The 25,839-nt window shown below is 45.7% G+C and overlaps 1 protein-coding gene across 1 annotated transcript; it reads right to left on the reverse strand.

The window, feature by feature from the left end:
* Positions 1–1,204: 1,204 nt before the first annotated feature.
* Positions 1,205–23,886, reverse strand: LOC8038771 (gamma-butyrobetaine dioxygenase). Its single transcript, XM_029982222.3, has 7 exons — positions 23,224–23,886; positions 13,227–13,313; positions 12,472–12,629; positions 11,712–12,171; positions 4,369–4,733; positions 3,603–3,871; positions 1,205–1,377 (listed from the first exon to the last, which is right to left on the reverse strand). Exons 1-7 carry the CDS (start codon positions 23,228–23,230, stop codon positions 1,299–1,301), a joined length of 1,425 nt encoding a protein of 474 aa, XP_029838082.2. The 5' UTR covers positions 23,231–23,886; the 3' UTR covers positions 1,205–1,298.
* Positions 23,887–25,839: the final 1,953 nt, after the last annotated feature.

A 25,839-nucleotide genomic window follows, 5' to 3' on the forward strand; every position in this document is an offset into this window, starting at 1 on the left:
TTACCATGCCATGGACCGTATTCGTGTTATGGGTGCCATATTTAAACATGACGTAGTTAGACTAGGAGACAAAGAATTCATGAAATAGTATAAGCATGTCTTCAATAAAAAATTATTTAAGACAATTGGCGATTTTCATTGCGTGTTTTTCAACCTACTTTCATGGCTTCGTCTAACCGTCAAACTCTGGGGATATGCGATTCGCTCGAAAAAGCTGACGAGCGAACCTGCCGGTACTATTTTCCAGTTTAGAGGTACTGTCGACGTCACAGATGTCGCCAATACTCTCGGACAACTTTCTGTGCTTATGCAGCCAGAGGTACGGGGGCGCGTGCATGAAGGCCGATTAAAGCTGTGCGCGTGCACCCCTCCTTTCGGCGGAAACGCCACGATAAGTTGTTCAATTTAAGCGCGAAACACATGTACGACGAAACCGTCCGATCCGACGTGCGGACTGCCGGAATGACCTTGAGGGGAGAGGGTTTTCGTAGCATCGGAGAGCGTTGAAAACCCTCGCCTCCGACCGTCGTATTGCGCGGTCGGACGTCGGATCGGACGGTTTCGTCGTACATATGTTTCGCGCTTAAAGCGCGAGACACATGCGCGAAAAATCCATCCGATCCGACGTCCGATCCGGCAGTACGACTGCCTGATCCGAAAAATTTGGTCGCTTCAGACGTCGGATCGGCGATCCGACGTGCGTCCAACGCGCCAGATAGTTTCGCACGGCGGACGGATTGTCGGATGCGTCCAGCCAATGACAGCACAGCTAGCGCGAACGTCATGATGACGTACTGGGTCTGGCGGGACGAATAAGAAAACGGGACGGGCGACGGGAAGCCGGACGCGTGGAGATCCCACTGACCCATTCGAAATAGATGGCCCGGCAGAGAATGCACGCGCCAGCGAGAACGAGCTCCTAACTTCGCTCGTGCAATCAAGAGGTCTATGAACGCGAACCTCCGCTGGAGTGCTTGAATCTCCTGGGCGGAGCCGAACGGATTGTCGTGTCGCATGCAAGGTCGGAACCGTGTGTCTCAAACTGTTGCGTGCGGCGATTCGGAGCGGCGTTCAGACTGTCGGATCGGACGTCGGATCGGACGAATCTGCCGTCCATGTGTCTCGAATGTCGCAGTTAAAATTATGTTCATCGTTATCTTTTGGCGTGACTAACGTGCACGTATAAGAAAACAAAACAAAGGCCTAATCCATGGTATGTGTTTATTCAACCACTCCCACAGTTTGCATAAAATAAAAACTAAAATATGATACTATTTACAAGGATGAGGGATGCCTATTTACAGGTCGTCGTCTTTTCTCATTTTTTCGTACAGGGATTTCAGCTCGTCCAAATCCATGTAGCAGCCTTTGAGATGCCTGTAAAGAAATTGTAAGGATATGTTATTATACTGAAGTATTTCATGGCGCAAGAGCAGGATAAAGGACATGATACGCGATAGAGAAACTATTCCAAATTAGTTATGGCACAAAATATTGGACACAATTAGACCACGAAAGCTACAGCTTATATATAATAAAAAACGCATTTCTTAAAAAAAAAATGGCTTAAACATTGAGAGGGGTATTTGCAAGCAGAATGAAACAAAATATGATATTCAAAGAGAGCTGGAGAACATGTTTGCCATTTGCAGAATAAATTTGTGAGAGCAGAACATAACTTGGTGTTTTCTTGTAAGCACCATGATTTTCTAGGTTGCTTCAGAATTATGCAGCAAATCGTTTGAAGACTGTGTCGCTGTTGTCTACAAAGGTGACAGTTGCAAGTTGTCTTGCCAAGAAAACAGGGGCTGCTTCTGCAGATAACCTGGAAGCCTTCTTTGATTTGACGTACTTAAGTAATCTCGGTAATCGTATTTACGAGCCGAAGCTAACGAGCGGAAGAAGCACATTACAAAACGGAACTGGATGAAGGGCAGTTAAAAAGTGACACCTTGGGATTCCTAACCGGCAGCCTCACGCACGACCGTTACGCCATTACGGTGGTCGGTAGATGTAATATTTCGCGTGATTAATGCAACAGTTGTGACATTTTTACGCAGTATTATGTGTACTATTTCTTACCACGCGGATTGTGGGGAATTAAAAAGTTCAAACACCTTGACGGTGTGTGCTACGGGGCACTATATGGCGACGCGCGCCCAAACGCGCTTCTGTGGTCGACCTTCCACGATTGGACAAGCCCTCAATATGACATGTTGAGTATGATGAGGTCTAATTAAGTAATGAAGATAAGAAGAATGTCAGGACGTCAAGTTCGACGGCGTGATTTCAAGACGCGATGACTACGAGCTTCCGCCGTACATTTTACACATTCTATCAAAATTGTCGCTGGCAATCAATAATTCCGGTTTTGACGTCACAGGTGGAAACCATGAGAGGGAGCTATCGAAGCATCTCGTCTAAAGTCTCTAGATAATTTTAATAGTAACGACAACCAATATAAATTACAAAGCACATTCCGCTAGAACAAAATGGCGGCCTTCAGTTCAAACCTCTGCTGTGCGCCGCCATTCGCTTCCTAGAACCTGCACCTTCACGCAGTCGGCGTTTCAAAGGCTGTCGACGCTTGTAGGAAGCTTTTATCTAGGGACTTTAATCTCGTCGTCAATACCCTTCGCACCTGCAGCTATATTTGCAGTCCATAGTATGGTGAGTAGCCAATCACCACCCTTCTTATCATAAAAAAATATGTATGACTCAGGCTCCTGTTCTCTTTTCGAGGGAGGGGGGGCGATACAGCCCCACTGTCTGTTGAAACTGGCTACGCAACACCTTCTGCATGCGCCGACAGATGGCGGCGGGGTGCATATATTTCGAGAGGCTAGGCGATAGGACGCATAGCAACGGAAGCTGCACTGGATTAGCTGGTTATAGGGAGCGACGCCGTGACGTAACACCTAGCAACCCATCCTCCTTATTAGCGACGTGCGCGATCAAAAGCGTCGCTGTTGTCGCCATTCGAGACTGGCCAAACGCTCACTGTGACGCCTTTATCTGGATTAATGTTTCTTTTATCGACGGAAATCAGCATGTCAGAGTGTCAGCTGTGACGATGTTTGTTTAAGAATGCAATGACTACAAGCTTCCATTGTTACTTTTACACATACCATGGAACTTGTGGTTTGCAGTTAATGATAAGTAGTCAAAGATTACTACTCGTGACGTCACGGTGAGAAAATTTCTGGTCGTGACGTCACGAACGGAAACCATAGGAGAGTGCCACAGAAACATCTCAGTGCTAATAGCCAGCATCTCTGCATCATCCTAACCACATGCTTTCGGTCAGATAGGTGGTATTACCAGGGAGGCGTAATTGAGCGTGGTGTTTACGCAACATGCTTGAACCAGGCCAGTCCTGAGAATAACACTACGATTTTGATGGTGTAAAGTGCAAGTTACGGAAGCGTCATGGAATCTCGTCGTAAGCTTGAGTCCCTTGCTCAGCAGCAGCGGACCTAAGCATGGCGGCAGTAAATACTACTTACATAAGAATAATAAATTTGGAGCTTCCAGAACGTTCCATTCAATCGTGTGCGTGCTTTACCTTGGTGGCGCATAACATATATCACCAGCACACTCACCTCTCCACTTTGGAAGGTTCGAACCCGGTCCTGCCGTGAAGGATCCTCCTGTTGTTGATGACCACAAGATCGCCGGGAGTGAGGTAGAAGGAGTACTGCAGCGTGCTCTGCTCGATCCTCTGGGAAAACAGCCGCAGTGCCTGGTAGTAGTTTGCAACTTTGTCCTGGGGCAGAAGGGGCGGCCGCATGGAGAACAGACTGTAGTGGATGTCCTTCAGCTTTCCCATGTGGTCGACGCTGATCACAGGCCAGGATTCTCGGAACCACCTCTGTCATTAGAAGACAGTGGAACCACTTAATCGATATGCTGAACAATCATTGAGAGAAGCGTGCGAGCGTCGATCGGTACACCATGGACACTCGGGCTTCTGTGACGTCATTTGTTGCCACTTCGGGATCAGTTTTGATGTATGAGCGGGATAGGACTCTAAACACACGAGTCGGATACGTTGGGGCCGGTGGACACGTGATTGTAATCAATGTGAAAAGGTGTAGATAATGGGAACTCGTGCTTGCAACCCTATTATAACCATTGCAGGAAAGTTTATTTCGCGGGGATATTGAAACAAGGAGTTTCCTTCGTTTGTTGTGCGACTGGGATAACCAGCGGGAGTGCCAGACGTACGATACAAGCTATGACCTCATTTGATCAGCCCTCAGGTTACTTGACGTGAGTGGTCGTGGCTGCGGCCAAAACCTGACAAACAAATATATATATATATATAAAAAAACGCACAAGCGGCTTAGAAATTTGAGGATTACTTACGTCCCGATCAGAGTCCAGGAAAGAGAATATCACGGGAGTCTTCGACAGCGTCTCGAAGTGTTGCGGGTAGTTGTAACGGAGCCACTGGGCTGCGTAGAATCCGTCCACGAAAAACGACTTGCCGCCGGCATGCTCCTGGGCGCTGGCCGGGTCAGCGGCCTTGAGGCAGTGCAGGAGCTGAACCCCAGGTGCCCGCTCCCGGTAGGCCAGGTCCGTGTGGTGGCCGAACTGCAGACCCGTGTATGCCAGGTGCGTCTTGGGGTCTGCGTTGTACTTCACGTCGAACGTGACGCCGTAACCGGTCTCTCGGATGTAGCCCATCCGCCGTGCCACGTTCACGATCTGGTGCTCGTTTAATGGAACGCCTGCAAGACAAGACGGTGGGAGCGTTAATTGAGAAGAAAAAAAAACAATAAGGAGGGAAATGGGGAAAACCCTATATGAGAGGCGGGATACGGCCCATTCGTCACATGTCGATTCGTCATAGGGCAACTGGTAACAGGCCCGTTTGTCACAGCGGAACATTGGTCATAGGGTGATTCGTCACGCTGGCAGTTCGTCACACAATGACTTCTAGATTGCTAAACGTTGTTTTCTTCTTTCTTGTTTTCTTAGGAAAGTCACGAAAGGGGGCCACTTAATTAAATCCGTACAAGGCCAGTGAGGTTGACTACGGGAAACAAAAGCATGTCCCAATGACCCCAAGTTAAGGCAGCATGCAGCCTTTAGCCTGCATGTCGTCTTATCGGGGTCACCTTTATTACAAAAGAACTTTGAGAACATAAAGTTCACAATAGAAAAAAGCCCACCAAGCGCGATTCTTTTTTTTTTTTTTTTTTGTGCCCCGTTTCAGGGCAAATTATGCCGGTTGCCCTCCGATTATAAAAATATCACTTTCGATTTCTAAATGGAGGTAGTTACTACTAAGAGGTGCGGCGGAGAAAAGCTCACCGGAGAAAAGCTCACCGGAGAAAAGCTCACCGGAGATAAGCTCACCGGAGAAAAGCTCACCGCAAAACCGGCAGATGCGGAGAAAAGCTCACCGGCCTTTGAGCGAATGTACAGAAAAGCTCATCGATATTTTTTTGGCTTAGCTTGATTCTGCGTCAAACGTGCCAATTTAACACAATTCGCATTCGTCACTTCAATAAAAATATGTCCTCTTTTTTTAAATATTCTTGAAGTTCATTGGGCATACTTACCAATTCCTCAGAAATTAGTAATCACTCATTCTATGAATTATTGAAGCCGCAAACATAAAATCAAAACATCGTACACCGATAAAAAAGGCAACAATTTATTGACAGCTGACAGCGCGCCGTCACTAGCTCTTTCAGATAAAGGGTTTGTTCTTTGCGAGCTATAATGAATAGCGGTGTGTGAACCGGTTCAGCTCCAAATATTGTGTAGTGCCTAATAGATAAGAAGGTGTTTGCTGATGTAATCAGTGTCGGCTACGCTGTTTTCTTTCTGTTAATTTCACTAAAAAAACTTTAGTTGCGAGAACAGCTTCGCTTGTCGTGTTTGTTTTCTTCACACCGTCGTCATCGTTTGAGCGGTTTTCATCATGTATAACGTTTACAAATTCGCCCTGTTTGCTGTATAACAGAAGACTACTTCTATAGGTTACGATCAACAACGCTGCCATTGCGCAGCTCCGAAGGTCATGGGTGGCTCACCGTAGAAGGGCACTCAGTATCACACAAAGGGAACGTGTGAAAACACCAGCACGAACGGCTAGAAGGCGTGCATGTCCGTGGAAGAAGCCTCGATATCCTACTGACTGTTTTATTCTGTTTTCGAAGGTTAACAAAAGCTTCAAGGAGAATTTCAGGCACCTCGTTGTTGCGCATGCACTTTTGAATTTTCGGCAGCTGCAGCTTTGATGTTTTTAGGTTTTAGGCAGTCATCATTAAATTTTTTAGCTTTTTCCTGTTCTTCAAGTTCATAAAGTTTTTAGTTAGGTTTTCGTTGCCTCGAGAGTAAGCCACAGAAAACACTCGCCCGCAATTATTAATTTGGGAGCAATATACCCAATAACCTTAACAAATATTACAAAAAGGAAATTTTTTTACAAAGCTGACGAATTTTAATGATTATAAATTGATATATGTTACGCATTATCCAACAGCCTTCATATAAAAAGAAGAGAAAATATCGGTAAGCTTTTCTCCGCATACGCTCAATGGCCGGTGAGCTTTTCTCCGCATCCGCCGGTTTCGCGGTGAGCTTTTCTCCGGTGAGCTTATCTCCGGTGTGCTTTTCTCCGGTGAGCTTTTCTCCGGTGAGCTTTTCTCCGGGATTCACTAAGAGAGGTGGCGATATGCTTCTTCACGAAGGACATTCCTACACTTGCATTAAGGTTTACGAAACTACGTTGTATTGGGCCTGCTGGCGGAGAGGAGTTTGTAAAACTAAAATAGTCACCGATCACGCCAAGACTCCTGTAATCTCTTATTCAGGAGACCATATACATGTATTTGACAACACCAAGATGAACGTGCTTGGGTTCGTCATCAGATGAAGGAAAAAGCTGGTATGTACCAAAATCTGTTCCTGCTCTTATATTGCCAAAACAAGGTCACTGATGTCCTTTATTCCAGTGGAAGGCCGTCTATCACCACACCAAATACTTCTGGCTGCGGTTGCCTGTGTCAGTGACGACATTGCTTTGTAGATTCCCGCACCGCCAACACTCCGGGGCACCATCCGCTAGCAAAGGCAGCGGCCGAATTTCGAGTACAGCGTATCATCTTGCAAAGGTGACATATGATCGAATGCCCACAGAGTTCAAAGTAAAGTGTATTGCAGCGCAAAATTACACTGCGCGACATATTATGATAATAATGACTGTTTTACCTGCATGCGGACCACAGCCCAAAAAAGACTCCTTTCTCCTTTACGATAGCGGAGAGGGCGACGGCGAAAGAATCTTGATCTTTGCTATCGAGCGCAACTTGAGCTGTCTGGCTCACGCGACTACGTGGGGATCCGGCCAACTCGTCGAAAGCCAACTCGTCGACGGCCTACTCGCCGACGGCCAACTCGTCGACGGCCAATTCGTCGAATAGGGCAAGTCGTATTAGGACAACTTGTCGAAAGGGGTAATTGGTCGAAGGGCGATTCGTCAAATGGGTTGAATGACGGTTTGAGGTAAAAGTCTGTGGTTCCTTTTTATATTTTACTTTCTTTACAGGATTAAAAGAAACACTACAAGAGGGCAAAGATAGGAGAGAAACCTTAGAAAAGTTGAAAACTGTGTCATCATCCTGATTGACATGATCGTCCTTTTGTTACGTTTCTTTATTACTTATATTTAGGGTTCCGTGCTTTTGGAGTTTATTTTTCGTCAAATTCGGAGGGTGTTTTTCTGAGCTATTTTTTGCCGAAGATTCGGAGTTTATCGCAGTTTATATCTGTTTGAGGAGTTTATCGGAGTTTATCTCTGTTTGATTCCCAATTTTTCAAAATTCAGATTTTAATTTCGCTACGTTTCGTATTAAAATAGATAAATTAATAATAACCGGATGTAAACGTATGCCAGATAAAAATAAAACGCGCTTGTATCAATTAAAACTTCTTCGGCTGAATTTGGTGTTGGTGCCATTGCCATTGGCAATACTAATTTGCCTCACGACAAAAGTCGCATACGAGTGTTGCTTCGATAAATGGCGATACCTTAAAATCAATAAACTCCCGGAGGTAGTCACTAGGAAGCTCCTAGTCATCCCATCCTATTCCATCAATCTAGCCCGCGGTCGCGAGAGGTGGAGGGGTTAAGGATGTAATAGTTTTCAACTGCCCCTCTTCCCTTTTTTATACAATCTCTATGGTCCATAGCTTTCACTGTTACAAAAAACATAACCTCTCCTTTCTCTAAATCGCAAATCTCATGACCCTAAGAGGAAACCGAAAGAGTGGCTTTTGTCGTGACCTGAGTGTACAATGCCATGTTGCCCTGAATCAACCTTGACGAGACAAGTGGTGAGACCCCTTTTGACAACGGTCCGAGATTTGAAAGATAGTTATAGTGGCATTTAACTAGGACCATTTCCCCGCGCTGCCCAAATATTAAAAAAAAAGAAGAAAAAAGGTTTTTGACTTTTTAATTTATAAATTCGGAGTTTATCGGATAAATCCGAATTGACCGAATTTCACCGGCGGGTGTTTTTCGGATTTATCCGAAAACACGGAGCCCTACTTATATTGTGATGAGCCGCCGTAGACTGTCGCTGCGAAGCGGCGTCAACTAAGGCCTTAGTTGACGCTGATCGGCCGGGTAGGTTAACACGCGCCCCATTGATACAAGAGCGACATAGTGACCATGCCCCACTGCACCGCGAAAGTGGCGAAAACGGCAAGTGTTAACCTTCAAAAAGAGAGAGCAGACCTGTTAATACTGCAGATTGGGCGAGTTGGTAAGGCATCATTACGAACCAGCGCACAGGTAGACAGTTACTCAAAATCCAAACACACAGAAAAATACACTCATACAGCGCTCAGCGCTGTATGAGTGTATTCTGTGTGCACTGGTTCGTAATGATCCTCTTAAGAAGCGCCTGCTGATACATTTTTTTACGAAAGACAGAACACGCACTATTAAGGACAGTATTTGCTTTGAAATTTAAGGACACAAATTATATATTTGGCATTAAAAAAGCAGCGACCAGTTGGCTTCTTCGACGAGTTGCCCTATGACGAATGGGCCTATTCGACGAACGGACCGCGGACGAGTTGGCCTAGACCCGACTACGTGGTTCGCGGACGGGACCTTCAAAGTGACCCCGGCACACTTCTACTAACTGTACACGGAGCATGCCACAGTCAACGGCGTGGTAAATAAAGCCAATGGTTTACGGCTTGTTGCCCAACAAATCTGAAGCTACCTACAAAAGGTGAGCATTCAAGAGCTCCGATAAACGTATGAAACGAAACGCTCAGTGGACCTATTATTGGATATGTGTTTAAAGACTTCAAAATATGTTCGCCCGTTTTAAGGTTTTTCGACGTCGTTCTGAGTCACATGGGGGGCCAACTGCCTTGAGGTGGCTTACACGGACTTCAAGATAGCGGCCATCAACGATAGAGGGATGCTTTTTTCACTTATCCCAGTCGGTGTATAGGAAGGTGTGCTCCAGCGGTCACCAGAGTCGCTACAATTCAGATGACGAGTTTGCAGTTCTGGTATGCGGATTCTATTTATATGTCTTATTGTTGTCTTCAGGTAAGCCAATTGGTTACTTTATTTCTTTTTGATTTTCAAATGGGAATGCATCCAGCATTGGCCTTCTTGCCAATCGCCGACATTCCCAAGGCCTTCAAGGGACTTCTCGAGGTTTTCCCCACCGATGCCTCACTCGTGGCGGACTACTTTGAAAACGTGTATATAGGAAGACCTCGTCGAAACGGCTTGTCGTCGGCCACCTCCCCTCCTCTGGTTTGGTCAGTCAAAGAATCAATACTAGCAGAAAGGCCAACAAGGACGAACAACAGCATCGAAGCGTGGCTCCGGGGACTGCACGTAAGAACTGACCTAATCCTCTGAGAACTTGGACGTTTTCTGTAGTACATTTTTGCATTTGTGGCTCAAAACTTAAGTACAGTGCCCACTCAAAAAGCTTTCTCCACGAGTGTGTGTGTTCTTTTTTCTTTCTATCTTTAACAGAGATGAAGCTGGCTCAAGCAGAGGGCGGCACGACATCTTCGAGGGTATCCAAGAAGCACGACGACAACAACCGGCGGCTTCGAATTATTGTGAGCCGCTACAATGGTCGCAATCGTCTAGAAATCATGAAGGTGGCAGCTCGGAATATCGCTTTTTATTTTTTTTTTTTATTTCGCTCAATATATCTGTTGTTTTCTAAGTACAACGATGACTTGTTTGGATGTTCCCTCTCTTTAGTAAAATTAAATATACCGTACTAATCTTTATTGCATGCACAGCCAGGTGAATATATGTTGAGCAAATTCAAATATCCGGTTCGCACAGTGACAAACGTTCCTAGGGACAAATTCCCCTGCGACGAATGTTCCGCTGTGACGAACGGGCCTATTACCAGTTGGCCTATGACGAATGCGCATATGACAAACGGGCCTACACCCATGAGAGGCTAGTCTTCCTATGGAGGGGCCATCTTTCTCGTTCAACTTGGGAAGAGGAAACAAGAATTAATTGAGAGGAGGCAGATGAGGTGGAGGGCTGACACCTGCCGGTTGGGAGTATACTCCAGTCTTACACAGCGTTTTAGCACCATAAGTAAATTAGATTGGCCAATAAATTAAGTTTTTTTTTCAGTGCATCTGCACATGTAGATTCTCGGGGAATAAAACGCAGTTTTTGAAACGATGCAAGTTAACAAAGACAGCCCATGCTCTGTTTGTGTCAATCTTTGAAAACACAAACTTAACATCCACTGGCTCTGCTAATCTACACCATGTCAAAATCTGCACTTTTCTTGAGAAGCATTATCGGTTTCGTGCATGATAGCCACATTAAAACGGCAAGATTGCCATGTTTGTTTTAGGTGAGAAGATGTAAAAGCCGACATCAATACTATGGGCAGGATAGTCGTCAAGATACAGCAGAGGCAGGTCGATATTGTGAACGTGCTTGCTGAAAATATAAAAATTCAGTGCGCTTACAAATCAAACAGGCTACTAAGACGTTCCAGCGAACGTCGAAGGGTTCATTTCAATCACGGGGAATTTTTAAAGTGGAACCTAAATTATATAAAACCTACACTGGAAAAGGTTTTCGGGAGATTGCAGGTTTCTCGGCCGCGATAGAAATCTGTCAAATCCAGATTCCATTGAATATTGTAGTTTTAAATTCAAAACACCTTATTCAGATTACTTAGTCGTTCCCATAGCCATACCTCTGCTACAATCTAATAAGTGCCAACTACGTCATAGGTTTAATATAATATTTCAGAAGGAAAGGTCCCAAGCATTGCGGCCGCTTCTGAACGGTGGTGTATAAACGCGGGCATCCGTGGTCCTATCGGTGGTCCCGATGGGCAGATCACGAGGCACTTCAATATACACAAAGAAGCGGGAAAACGTTACTTGCAAGGTCCCTACTTATTGTTTTTCTAGCCTTATTTTGTGCTTACTTCGTGGAAAACACTGACGTCTCGCATTGCATAAAAATGAATAAAGTCGACAACAGCTCAAAAAACTTAATTTCATCGCGGCAAGACGAACACACCCCTACCTATCGTCTACTATTTCTTTTTTTAGCTTTTCTGTCTTTTTTTTTTTGGGGGGGGGGGGGAGAGAACTGATGTCAGCGCTCAGAATTTGCCGCGATCTGCTTCCACCCTTTACCCCTCTGAACTACGTACCTCTGAGGATGGAGATCCCGTACTTGCAGACGTTCTTGAGCATTTTCTTGAGACCAGCTCGCGTGCCCATGAAGTCATCGAACTCTAGTTCCGGAGGGTTCTCCTCGATCTCGTCGCGGTTCCAGAGGATGACGCTCGACTTCTTGTTGATGTAAACCTCGTCTGTGATCTCGTCTTGCGGCGGCTGCTGGTCCTGGGCCGGAGCAGCGGACACGGCGGTCTCGGCCGGGGCCTCTTTGGGCTGGAACACGGTGGTGAACTGGTGTAGCCACTCGGCCGTGTACGTGCTTGCGTGCGGCGGCCGCCGGGCCGACTGCGGCCAAAAGACCTCGAGACGATGGAAGTTGTTCTCCACGTCCCACGACAGGGGCTGGATCTTCGGGTCGATTTTAGCGCTGTCCAGTTGTTTCTCTTGAGTCGGGGGATGAACGCAGGCCTGGCATTTGCAGCTGTCCCGAAGCTGCGAAGAGGAAGTCGCAGCATGTGTGAGACACCTGTCTTTATCTTCCAACTCGCCTCTTTTTGTTTTAACCTGAAATGTCCATCTCCTATTTATAAGAAGGAATAAGATTGCCTATATTATGCATAATTTACCTCCATAGCTGAATTGACGTTTGTTAAGTTTAATATTCCGTTAGATACTCCTGAGCCGGCCTGCATCTAAAGGTTAATTCTGAAGGGGAGGGAGTTCGAGAGGCTGCAGCACAGAAGCAATGGTAGTTTGTTTGATTGGTCACATTCGAAGGAAAATGATACGTACCCAGGTACTGCTGAAGAGGCATTTGCTGTTGTCGGAGAACGTAACACAGAGCGTGTTCTCACTGGCCTTGTACACGTCCTTGATCTTGGGAGGGGGCAGGGTAATCTCTTCGGGTTCCTCGGCAAGGGCCGTGCTCATGCAGCGGACTGACCGAGCAGCTGGAAGGAAAGCGATTGGCGACACGGTGAGGACTTGCAAAAATATCCCGAGGTTACATTCGAACAAACAAATAGGACCTGCTTTATCTGCAAAGACACTCTTAAATTTACGATGGCCAGTGGTACTGCGAATGCTTCCTGCTTGAATATTACGTAAAAACGAAACTTGTGCATACAAATAAAAATAAACAGTAATTCGAATGCCTTCATAGAAGCGAACATCTCAAGCCGAAGTCACGCTTTTAATATATCATGCAGAAACCGCCTGCAGATATCTTCGAAGTACACAAATGTAAGAAGCAAACGTGCTACGAACGTACTTGAGCTGTGTAAGCAGATAACTGTGTCATCATGTCTCCAGTGAACCTCGTGCCCTTTGCAGAACGTGTGAGGAGTGTGACTGGATATTCTCGAAAACAAAATGTTTACCCGATAAAATTCATGTTGGTTAGCATAACGAGTTTTGACGATCATAATATACTCGTTATTGTTGGTATTACTGTTAAACTGAGAAGACAACCGGAACGTATTCCAGGTATACGGACACGTTATATTTATTATTACCCATGCTACTGATGATATATATATTTTTCTTACCGGAACCTTTGATGGAGGAATCGCTTCCTAGGGCACGGCATGAGAGAAGGCGCCTCCCGGTTCCCGAAAGGAGAAATTTTTTGCAAACTGCAAGGAAAACAACAAAAACATAACACGCATCACAAAGGAGGGAAAAGCAACGCGATTCAGCATGACATGTATACCTTGGGACTACAGTGCCCCGGTATATGTATAATGCGTTCATATACAGTACCACGTTCTGATTGCATATCTCTTCAGCGGTAATTTCGTACAAAAAAAACAAAACAAAAAAACACCCGCGTTTTTACGCTAATCGTCGTGATATTGTTATTTGTTACTAGAAAACTTTGTTGACATGGTGAAAATTGAAATTGTTAACGACTGGGAGTAGAGGAGGAGCAGGTATAAAAAAATTCGGCAACCGTAACGACTTCTTCCCATTTAATTATTAGAAAAAGAACGCCCCCCCCCCCCCCCTTTTTTTTTTCTTCTGAATAATCGGCGGACAGGCCTCATGTACGTTCGAAGTATGTATTCTTCATACATATATACGCTTGGAACAATGCCTGCCGACCGTTTTTGTAGGACCATTGTACTGCCCGAGTTCCACTAGAGCGACAAGCAGAAACGAACTAGAGCGACAAGCCTCCAACACATGCAGCACGCTCGCAATGATACCTTTGGCAGGAGTTTAGTTGTTCGGTGCTCGTAAGGTAACGCTTATGGCCTGAATGTCCAACGAGACTGAATGTCCAACAAGCCTGAATATCCAATCGGTCACGTGACAGGCGAGACGGAATGTACAACGAGACGAAAGATCCAATCGAGACGGAATGTCCATCGAGTCTGAATGTCCAACGAGACGAAAGGTCCAATCGAGACGGAATGTCCAACGTGCCTGAATATCCAACGAGACGAAAGATCCAACCGAGACGGAATGTCCAACGAGCCTGAATGTCCAACGAGTCTGAATATCCAACGGATATAGAATGAACCTTGCAAATTATTTAGAAGACATTTCTTTGTTGAGTTGTAGGACTACTGATAGTTACGGCGGTGAAAAATGCGTTCGATAAAATGGGGAACCGGACATTTCGGTGCGGAGATATCGGTACGCGATCATTTCGGTATGTGGTCGCTTCGGCACCGGGCTTTTCAGTACCGGGATTTTTGATGCACGGCTATTTTGGTATGCCGCTGAGCTTGTCCCACTGACGTTGCCTCTGTAAAGTCCCCAAAATGAAATTAAAATTATGCTCGTACGTATATTTTGTAGACTTCATAAAATCCCCAAAACAATTCATTTATTGTTCCTTTTATATATCTAAATATAAAGATGATATCTATAATTTAAAAAAAAAATATGTTTAAAAGGTCACTTATGCTACAAGATCAAAGACCGAACTCGTTGACCATTGACAATCTGTCACACGTTTGATTTTAGAAGGTCGCACCTCCGGAGCGGGAACAAATGTGGGACCCACGAGCGTCCTCAGCCACCGTTTTTCCTTATTGTACGAGTTGCTGTATTTTTCTTATTCGTGTCCCTAGTCCCGCAAAGATGATGTCCCTCGCATGGGAGAAAAGCGCCTGATTGAATTTTTAGTATTATATTTATTATTAGGTGAAGTTCGTGTAGTATGTGTAATTACTCTAAATTGCAGTTTTTTTTTCTTCTTTTTTTAGAGAACGAACGTGAAAGTTTTAGACATTTCTGATTGGACTTCTCGGTCCCCAGAAACAAAGATTCGATCCTCATATCAAAATCAGTGATAGGATACAACGTTCCTTCCATTAAGCCTTTGTGCAGCTAATCTTCTCAATTGGTGAGCTTTTGTCCGGTGATTGTGCGTTGACGCTTATCGCGACGATTAGTTTCGCATGATTCGGCCACCAAAGCGATTGCTGTCGCAGTGAATCATGTATTAAGCAACAAGTAGGTAATATTAGTAATTATTACAATACTTTTTTAGCGTTGGCTTCCGTCGTTTCTGCCTTGCCTGGTCACGTGGCATGCAGCAATCGCACCGATACGCGCCCAGGTAGCATACCAAGGCTGCGATCGGATTTCAACTGGTTCTAACTCTGTCACAGAGCCGCTGCAACGGTGCGACCGTTATTTATTGATATGCGTACATTACAAGTGCACATATGACCACGGCATCAGGGCCCGTTTTCTCGAACGCGAACCGTGGTTTAAAGGGGAACTCCGGCGATATTTTGAGCAACCCCAACTAACCATATATTCGAAATCGCCGTCCGTTACTCTTTTCGTTATGCTATTTAGTATCGCGAAATTCAGAATAGTTTTTGTGAAATCGGCAAATGAAAACGACGCCAAAACGAAGATTCGAATATACCCGCGCTTTTCATTGCCCTGAACGTCACGGTTGGGCTGGATTGCGGTTCGAGCAGGCAGTCTAAATATGAACTATGCCGAGCATTTGTATCGTGCTGCTGCGCGGGGGCTGGAGTGACCTTCCAAAGCATTCATTTGACACCATGAAACTGTTTGTAATCAGATGTGAACAAAGTCTACAGCCCAAAAAGTGAACTCCTACCCAACCATGACGTCACTTTTTCAATGTTGCCCGTAGAGCTTTTCACTTTGAAAAACACGATGAGGTCCAAAATTGTAAATTCTGTAACTGCACGAAAAAACGTTATTTTGTCCAAATATTTGAGTTACTAGTTCAGCGATGTTTGTTGGTGTGTCTAGCAAGCTTTTAGGCAAATCGGGGACTATGAAGAAAACGGCGGAGTACCCCTTTAAGGTTAACTATTGTCCCTAGAAGGGGGAATTCTAGGTCACGTGCCTTGGAGAGCATGGGCGCCGAGGGAGGGGCAGTACCTAGAAGCAAAATGGCCGTGGCGTCGCTCAACGAGGGCTAATAATTCTGCTTGGTTCTGCTGAACATTCATTTCGATCCGGCTGTTATATTAATGACGCACCGTCAACCTATTAGCACGTCAAGCAAAGCGGTAGTTCAGAGGGACTACTAAACTAACCGACGGCAGCATTCCGCGAACGCATCACTCTTCAGCAGTCCGGGATCCAAAACATATGACGGTACATAAGCCTTGCAAGTGTTCTTATGGTGAGTAAAAATATGTTTTGCGAACGAGTGTTGGTATATATTTATTCTAACACGTTTAATTTGTTACACTATGCATGCCAACTCGTGAGCAGCGATTACTTTGCGGAGAAAGGGGGTTATCCACGATAAAGTCTTCGTTCCTGGTGAACAGCTGGGGCATTGTACTGTTTTTTTTTGTTCGCAGCGCGCCGACAGTATGCCGACAGTATCGAGGTTTCTACATATCCCCGGTGGCCAGTTAGCTTCTCGTCACCGGTGGATCGGTTGGGCAAATGGAAGAGAGGGCAAACAGTTGAGATCAGCAGGAATCGCAGAAACGTGCGTTGCGAGGAACAAAAACGAGACTATATACAGCACCGGCGTTGCCAGACTGGAAGGAACACGGGAAAGTTATACGTTGTTTATGGCGAAACATATTGAAGGAAATGTTTTTTAGATTTTCGAATATTCGTCGACAAACTATGGCATAGTAGCTAAAATTTCTTGGTACCATCGGAAGCAAATAAATTGGTGTTCAAGTACAACATTACTATATTTTGACTTAAAATACCATACTAGATCGATAACAACCAGCGGAAAAAAGGATAAACAAAATGACTGGCTTGTTTCACCGATAGATGACTCATCTTATTGCCCAATCAAAAATCATTATTGTTGTTCTATATCCAGCCGTTTATTACAGTACCTAGGTACTTTTTCCTTCCTAGGCACCGTGGTTTGCCAAAATGGGTTTACCATCGCTTCGAGAAAACCGGCCCAGGAGGTCAGCCCCTCGCTCGGTCTTCCCAAATTCCATACTGCTAGAGTTGCGAGTGAACATACGAACAACCCGACTTTTATCATTTTGAATAACCCGGGTACGATTCACTATCGGACCCTTGCCAATTCTGAGAGCTGCATTTGTCATCCTCTCTTTTTTGAAAAGAAGGTCTCACTGTTGACCCCCACTGTCACCGGCAATCTACACACCCAACCCTAATAAACTCGTTTCGACAGTTCGACGAACGGGGACTTTCGCCCCATTCTTCATTCTGCGAATCGGGGCAAATTGTCCTTCTTCCAGTTGTCCAGAGACCAATGGAAGTTCGACGAAGTGACCGGATTCGTGGTGTAATATGCTTACCCTACAAGAATAGAAAGCCACGCGGAACGATCTATTGTTATATTCACACATGATGCAGGCTATTAGTACATCCGGGTGTGAAACTTCTGCTGCACGCCGAGATGGATGCGTTTACTTCCTTTATCAGCAGTCAAGCTCCCACCTACCAAGACGTCATGAACTACCTCGACAGAATGGCGAGCTTTGGAGTGCTTCCAGAAGCCAGTTAAATTACATGGGCTTCTGAAAACCACTATGCATGTCACATGCAAAAAAAAGGAAAAAATATATGCGTACTGTGTGATATTAGTATTATCGCTCTACTCACTGACATACAAACCTATTGGTAGGGAATGGATGCGTATGTAAACTACTGACGACTGACGTGTATAGTGAGTAGTTGTCTCTTCCAAAGATAAACGAACAAAAATAAAAATTTGTCAAATTCACACAATTGTTCCGCATTTACTCAGTAATTGTCGGGTCACACCAGCCACCACCCCCATGCATTTACAGGCGCGTTAGATGTAGATTTTATTTAAAAAGAAAAGATATCTATATTTTTTTTATTAGTGGGAAATTACGCTTGTGGAAACTCTTGATGCCTCGCACCCACAGCTCCTTTTAAAAAATTAAATATTGACTTTGCGCATAGTCAGCGGCGCTGGCGGGCGGTCATGTATTTGGAATGCGGATCTCCGTATGTAGCTCATCTATAGATTGAAACAGGCAGGGATGAGGACTGAACTAAAAATTCCTGGGTTCTGAAGCGCGGCTTTTATGGACGTCCCTCAATTGCGATCCACATAGAACACCCGCACATTGCATCCCTATTATATATTTCAAATTGGCTGATCTATGTCATCGGAATATTCCAAACATTTGAACTGTTAATATCAAAGGAGCGTTTGGCGTCGTACAATCAACACCTTTAACCGATTGGTACATAGCTGCGCATCGGCACTCAGCTAACTAAACATCGAGCCTTCCTATAGATGAAATTATATTTGTGTCTGCTCTGTTTCTTTGTCGGTCCGTCGACGTCGGCTTTTGTGGCACGACATTTTAGTATGATGTAACTACGGCAATGTCTGCAGGAATGCGGACTAAATATACACCCAAGTCTGTACATCTAAGAGTGCAAATTATTCTAGCACGTGACAGGCGAGACGGAATGTCCAACGTGCCTGAATGTCCAACGAGACGAAAGATCCAACCGAGACGGAATGTCCAACGTGCCTGAATGTCCATCGAGACGAAAGATCCAACCGAGACGGAATGTCCAACGAGCCTGAATGTCCAACGAGACGGAAGATCCAACCGAGACGGAATGTCCAACGAGCCTGAATGTCCAACGTGCCTGAATATCCATAATTGGATCTTTCGTCTCGTTGGACATTCAGGCTCGTTGGACATTCCGTCTCGTAATCGTAAGGTAAGCACGAGTGATTGCAAGCCTGCCAAGTATACCCTCGCGTGCGTGATGCTTGTGTTTGAGCATAGCCCGCTTTATTCTACAAAGCATGTCAAGGCGCGAAAGACTCTGGTTTGAGGCTTGACGCTGTCGTTTGTTTCGGTTTGTCGGTCTAGTGGGACTCGGGCATGACAGGACGGTCATGCAAGAAAGAAACACGCCTCCAACAGTGTGCACAAGCTGCAGTGTGACCGGGGCTTAACGCGTCCTGGTGGACCAGACTTTGCACTAAGCACAACCGAAGAAAAGCCAAGTCCTTAATTTGAGAGTGCCACGCGATCTATTGTTGTACCGCAACAACAACGCCAGCCAATAATACGTGGCACGCCACTGCACTCCAATATCGATAAGACACCCGAACTCGCAAACTGGAACAGTAAACAAACTGAACTCGCTTGCACTTACGGCATCGACGGAGGACGCCTTTGACATTCTCCGCCATGCCGTGTTTCTAGGACGTGCTCGACGCATTCGAGAGAACGCTGGCGCCGCCGTGTCTATCGCCTCGGTCGCGCGCCGGAGAATCCCTCCACACGTTATCATCGAGCACGGAGGACGTGCAGCTCGCTTCCGATACGTGGCTATCGACACGTCGTAAAAGCAGCGCCGCGAGCACAGATAGGAGGGAGCGCGGGCTGCGCGAGAGATAAGAAACCCTGATCTCGTTGGCGCAAATTTGGGGCCCTGCCAGCCTGTTGCCAGCGGGCTCTCGAATTTTGTTTGCCTTCGTTGTCGCGTCAAATGAGTGGAGGAGCAAATGCGAGCTAAACCAAGTGGCCTTGCTGCCGTCGCCGCCGGCCCCTGACGAGTTGCGAAACTGCCGATTGTCTGCGCGGGGCCAAGTGGCTTCATTCCTCCGGTCAGGCTTCCGCGAGGGTATTTGTAATGCGTTCGAATTTTATTTATTTCTATTTTTGTAGTTAGACAAAATTAAATGATTTGGCTTTCCTGCTTGTCAAAATAATATGCCGACCCCCAAAAATGCGATGAAATATTTTAGTTCCTCTGAGAGATGCTGATCTCTGAAGAGAGATCAGCTTCTCTCATAGATTTTTAATCGTTGATTTGTTTGTTAGTAATATTTTTTTTGGTTCACCACTATATGAAATTTGAAGTAATAAAGCTTGGACTTGAGTTTGGGCTAGTTGGTTGTACATTGCTAAATGTGCTGCGCTGCGAGGTTCTACCAAATGTTATGTAGAACTTCTCAACACAGGGCATTTAGCTATATTACGGTCACATGATGAAATGCGACATCAAGAGAAAAAAAAAAAAAGAAAACATAAAGATGTTGGGTGGTAAATTGTGCTGTGACGTCTGAGAGATTGTGAAAACGATTTCTTGCAATATAGGCTCGTTTCGGCACAGAGCCAAGGAACTGACATTTTATACACACGTCGCCGTGACACGCATGCAAATCACTGATTCGTGGTGTCTGTTTTGGCACCCGTCCGCTTCCTGTATATGGCGTCAATCCCGTAGCGTGTTTATAGGACACCGTCTCGTGTTCGTGATTTGAATACCTTTCGGACAATGGTCCGGAATAATATTTCGGTGGCAATCTGCCTGATGTGCTAATAATGCTAATGAGTTATGAGACGTCGTTTGGCTGTACAGTTGTACCATTTAATCATCTAGGTTTGCTGTTTCGAAATGAGCATATTGGGACCCGCGTAAGCAAGGTCAAAGCAAACAGTCACGTTGTTTCTTGTCTCATGTTTGGAGGGGTCCGCATGGAGGCTCAAATGCACTAAATGCGTATCTTGAAATAAAGCTCGCGCCACTCAGGTACCAAAGAAAACTGGTCGAAATATATGCTTTTAACAACACATGAAGTCCCTCGGTCAATTTGGAGAGCCACTACTGCAACGCCACTAATCGGAAGTGAGTTTCTATTCCGTGACTTCAGTTTTCCACCTTTGTTACTTGCTCTAATTTAGAATGTCCGAACATTTTCCAGGATATGAACATTCATACTTTATACTAAATGTCTGCATATCCGTGCTTTTCTACTTTTGCCGTCGTGTGTTCCGGCGATCTGGATTCCCTTTCGAGGCAATTCCTTTAACACCAAATTCCTAACGACTATGAAGTGACTGTCTATTTGAGAGGGGCTTCACGAAGAGAACTATGCTTCCAGCAAGTTTTGGGAAGCGTATGCAGCCTTTGGTACACATTCGATCTACACACCGAGGTCATGTAATTCCTGTGAAGCTGTCGGCAGAACGTCATTGTATTTTGTGAGCAAGAGATTATCTGTCCGTGTAGATACAATTAAACGAAGAAGAGTGAAGTCCCGACCATAAAGCTACATGAAAAACATGGATATTAAAACAATGAGTAGTGTATATACGAACATATTGAGGATGTAGCTTTACTCTCTAACGCAAGTTGTGTGCAAAACTAAGGAATAGGGATAATGGCCTTTATGCAAAATGCATTCTTTTTCTGAAGTGCACCAGCAAAATCGCTTACTGAAACTACGCGCTCGCGCGCATACCCATGGGTAGGAGTACCAAGCGTCGCGCCCCTAGTAGCTAAATTGAGGACTACACCGATGGGGACACGGCCTCCGAGTTTTTTCTCGCACATTGCTAAGACCGGGGACGACGGAAAGAATGGGGACAGGGACACACGTCTCAAACTCAGGAGCTGAGTTTGAGACATGTATCTGTCTCCGGTCTTACCAATGTGCAACCTAAACCAGCTCGCCTGTTTACTAGCTTTATATTCATTTTTTTTTTTAACTGGCTACGCTCCTCAGGCCAGTGCATTCGTGCGATAGAGACTGTTACTGTGGGGCGCTTGGTGACGCTCGCAACCAAAGCAAACAATACAATGAAATGGCCGCAAACTATCATCATCACCATTATCCTCGGTCTACGGAACTTAAGAGCAGCGCGAAATGTGCTCCCGCCTCTCGCCACAACACACAGACCCCTTGGCAAGGAAGAAGTTGATCGACATTTGAAGGTTCATCTTTTCAAAGCGCGAAAGGTGTAGAACAAATGTCCATGCACGGAAGGGAAGCTCCGGAAACTGTTCCCATGCACGACGATAAAAATATTTCTCTACATCTTGTAAACACTGAGATGGGGAACGATAAAAAAACGGATTAATTATCAGCTCGCCGGCACTCACTGCTTATATTTCTCTGCCTGTCCCGCCGACCCAGACAGGATCCACAGATTACAAATATAGATTCGCAATATATCTGGCATTCTGAGTTATCATCCAGTGAAACAGCTCAACGACCGAAGTAGCATATGAAAATTTACGAATCAGCAGAGGTCCGCTTCCCTTTCCATATTCTGATGATGAAAACAAGGAATATGCAAGCTTCATGCCGGGGGCTCGCAGTTAACAGTGTGCTTCGATGCGATTTTGTTTCCGTTTCTGGTTTGGTTATAAGCTCCGCTTGCGGAAATCCAGAAATCTGGCTCGGCTCGCTTTTTCTGGTGGGCAGCCGAGCGTTTGGACAGCCCGGAGCAGAGCGCGCGAAAAATCTCGGAGGCCATGATGGGACAACAACGACATACATCGTTTTGACGCAGCGCTCAGCTCATGCAGCCGAATATTACGTCAAAGTTCGGCTGGGGCTCGTGTTCTGTCAGTAAAGGTAAAGCTGAGTAAAGTCGCAGGCGCACGTAGCACTCATGGATTTTTGACTTCATTTTTCTCGACTGAGCGCGGGGAAGCAATTGGCATGAGCCGTTCCCAACCTTTGCAGCGCGCAATCAAGAAAGACGTGCCTTATGTTCGTAAACGCAAACTCCAGGGAAAACAAGCTGGACGTCGCGCCCCCTATAGTTCGATCTCCTTGCCAATACCACTAATTGATAGCGTGCAGCGAGTGTTTTTGTGAAACAAATATAAAAATGCACGCATATGCATGCTCGCACGTCACTCATGTCATGATGTCAATGTCCCACAGGAGGACTTTTAGGCGGCAAAGTAAGCAGGTAGAATGTCGAGTGTACTTTTTGCGCTAAGATATTTCTCACGCACCACACGGCATAACATACGGAAGCACGAAAAAAAAAAAAAAGAATCCCCTGATGCTAGCCAAGTTTCTGACTATCAGACAAGTAAGGCACTACAAAAAAAAAAAAAAATACTTGGTACCGCTTAGTATGTTTGCTTTCATATTTTGAAGGTTACGCGTTGGATAAATGGCTTAGAGGTAAATTACCGCTTATTGACAACCTCGCCTACGTAACAACTAGCTGTAAACTCACATGTGCATAACTATCCGCAGCACATTACTCGGATACACTGAGCAATGCCGCACCCACCACCCACCTGTCGCTACATCCGCACGTCTCAGTGAATAGAACTCACCTTCCATGGCTGCAAAAGTGCGGCTTGCCAACTTCGCATGTATGAGGTTCGTCAGCGCGATACTCGACTTCAACCTGGTATGAAGGAACCACTGCGGCCTCGTACACTTTATGCTACGCCCGGACCAATCAACGCCCGGAACGGGAACCGCGGCGCTAACACGCCCTCGGGGTCCTCGCGATCCTCCTCTCTCCCCAGGGAAGTAGCGTCTTCCCCCGCTGCTCTCGATAAGGCTCGGATAACTGTCGCCGATGCTGCCTCTGCTTGCTGCACGGCTGGCTGCCCGGCGAGATGTGACGTCACGACGCCGGGGCTCTTGTTGTCGACTTGGCCGCGTTAGAATCGCCCTCGTTTCGGACAGGCGTGGAAGTGCTCTTTGATGCCACTTACGAAAGAAGCGGCGGTGACGATCGCGGGCCCAGGGTGACGTCGCACGTTTTGTTTTCGCTGGTAGCAGAGGCTACGTATTGGGTAACAACGGCGTGCGCGGTGCGGGTCGCGGAGGTCTTCCCCGACCTTGGAGCTTTCGGACGAGCCGAGCGGAGAGATACGGCCGAATCTTTTCAGGCCTGCTGAGACGTGCGGCTAGCACGGCGACGCGGGTTCCGGACGAGATAGCGTAATTTGATGTGTCACGGCTCGGCGCTCTGTAATCGCGTGATTGAAGAATAGCAACGAGTTGTGGACTCGTTTATTATACCGCAGTAATTGGGGGAGGGGGACCGCTTCGTGTTTGCTTTGTGTTTCCACTCTGAGATTGGGAGATCTTTTCTTCTACAACCTGCATAAAAATGCGCTCGTGAGTTGCTTTTGGTTTTGAGCAAATGCTTCGCTTTCATTATATTAGTTGGCATGCAAAGTATAGTCTATCAGTAGTTCCATCAAGTGGCCTCAGGAGTACGCGAATGCCCATTTTTCTTTTCTGCATAACTGGGAATGTAAGCTTTTTTTTAAATATTTATTCGGCAGTGTGCACGGACCTGAACTACCCTGGTATTCATCTAAACATGTTTCTCCAAAGAATCCTCATTAATGTTGCATGATTTTCTCATCACTTTCGTGTCAAGAATGGTCCTTAGAAAGAAAAAGTGTAATGAATGATATTTTACTGCCGCAAAACGTAAGCACAAAACACTGCTCGGTAGGCTGAAGAAAAAAGTACGCCCACCCATAATCACAGTTAGATATAACATGCGGGTCCTCGTTTCCCCGTCTGCATAGCGCCCACATAGCAGATGTACAGTGCGCCGCAATATGAAAGACCCACTCGGAGCGCCTGGCCGAGCGCTGCGAGTGGGTGTTTCATATTGCGGCGCACTGTACTTTCAAGCACCACGCATATGGAGTGCAGCGTACTTGTTCTTCCAGATTGCACCGTGTTTCGCAGTGCACGTACTTCCTGGGAATGGAGGGGATGAAAAATCCAGAACCCGCCTGTACAGACAAGTGTGATAAAGGGTAACCGTGAGTGACCTGGAGATAAAGGGCTGTGAATTCCGTGGCACGCGCTTCACATTGTTGAGTGGCTAAGTATAGATATTACACAACGAAAACGCAGAGTCATGCAAGTAAAAGGCAGTGTCGCATCATCATCATCATCATCTCTTTCTGTCGTCTAATGAAGCACACCTCAGCTTTCAATACGTGGACCGCAATCCCCCACTGAAGAGCCCCAAAAAATCCTGTCTTAAATGACCTCCCCCGCCGGTCACAATACGAATGGGTTTTGTATCGGCTTGAGGCCGTGCATGTAATCGCTTCTGCGTGATGCCGCAGTATCCTATTGTCCAAATCATACAACTACAGCGTGAAACCAGTACCGGCAAATCTCAATAGGCAGATCCAACTTTCTCTCCATACGCATACACAGCATCCAAAACACTTAATAGTTTCCACTCGGTATCCAGTAGAGATAAAATAAAAAAAAGCTGTTTAGTAGGGTAGGATATTTATTTTTTCTTTAGTTAGTCTACCTTCGCCCGCGCGCGCTCTGAGGGTAAACGAATTCAACGAAACCATATCCTACCCTACTAAACTAACTAAACAAAAATAAATATCCTACCCCACTAAACAAACAAACACACACACGCACACACACACACGCAGACGCACGCACACGCACACAAGGAAACAAAAGAGGAAAATAAAAGGTAGTTATCAATAGTACAAAAAGCGCGTAGTCAACAATTGATGTTAGCGATACAGGCAGGGGCGGATGCAGGAATTTCCTGAGGGGGGGGGGGGGGGGGGGGGCCGGGTCAGGTGTTGGTCAGCGTACCATATGTTTAGGAACCCCCTCCACCTCTCCACTGTTTTACGCCCTAAATTTTACACATGTAAAAATCAAGAGGGGGGGTCAGGACAGCTCGTCCAAATCCATGTAGCAGCCTTTGAGATGCCTGTAAAAAATTGTAAGGATATGTTATTATACTGAAGTATTTGATGGCGCAAGAGCAGGATAAAGGACATACAGGTACGCTATTCCAGTCATTCCTTATTTGCAATAATAATATAAATATTAGTCTTTTTTTTCTAAATGTTGCTTTTAAACCGTCATTTATTAATTCTAAATCACTCAAATAGAAGCCACGTTAACGCACACACTAATTGCGCGAG

The sequence above is a fragment of the Ixodes scapularis genome, unplaced genomic scaffold (assembly GCF_016920785.2).
Source record: "Ixodes scapularis isolate PalLabHiFi unplaced genomic scaffold, ASM1692078v2 PGA_scaffold0__279_contigs__length_252992795, whole genome shotgun sequence".
Taxonomy (NCBI): Eukaryota; Metazoa; Arthropoda; class Arachnida; order Ixodida; family Ixodidae; genus Ixodes; species Ixodes scapularis.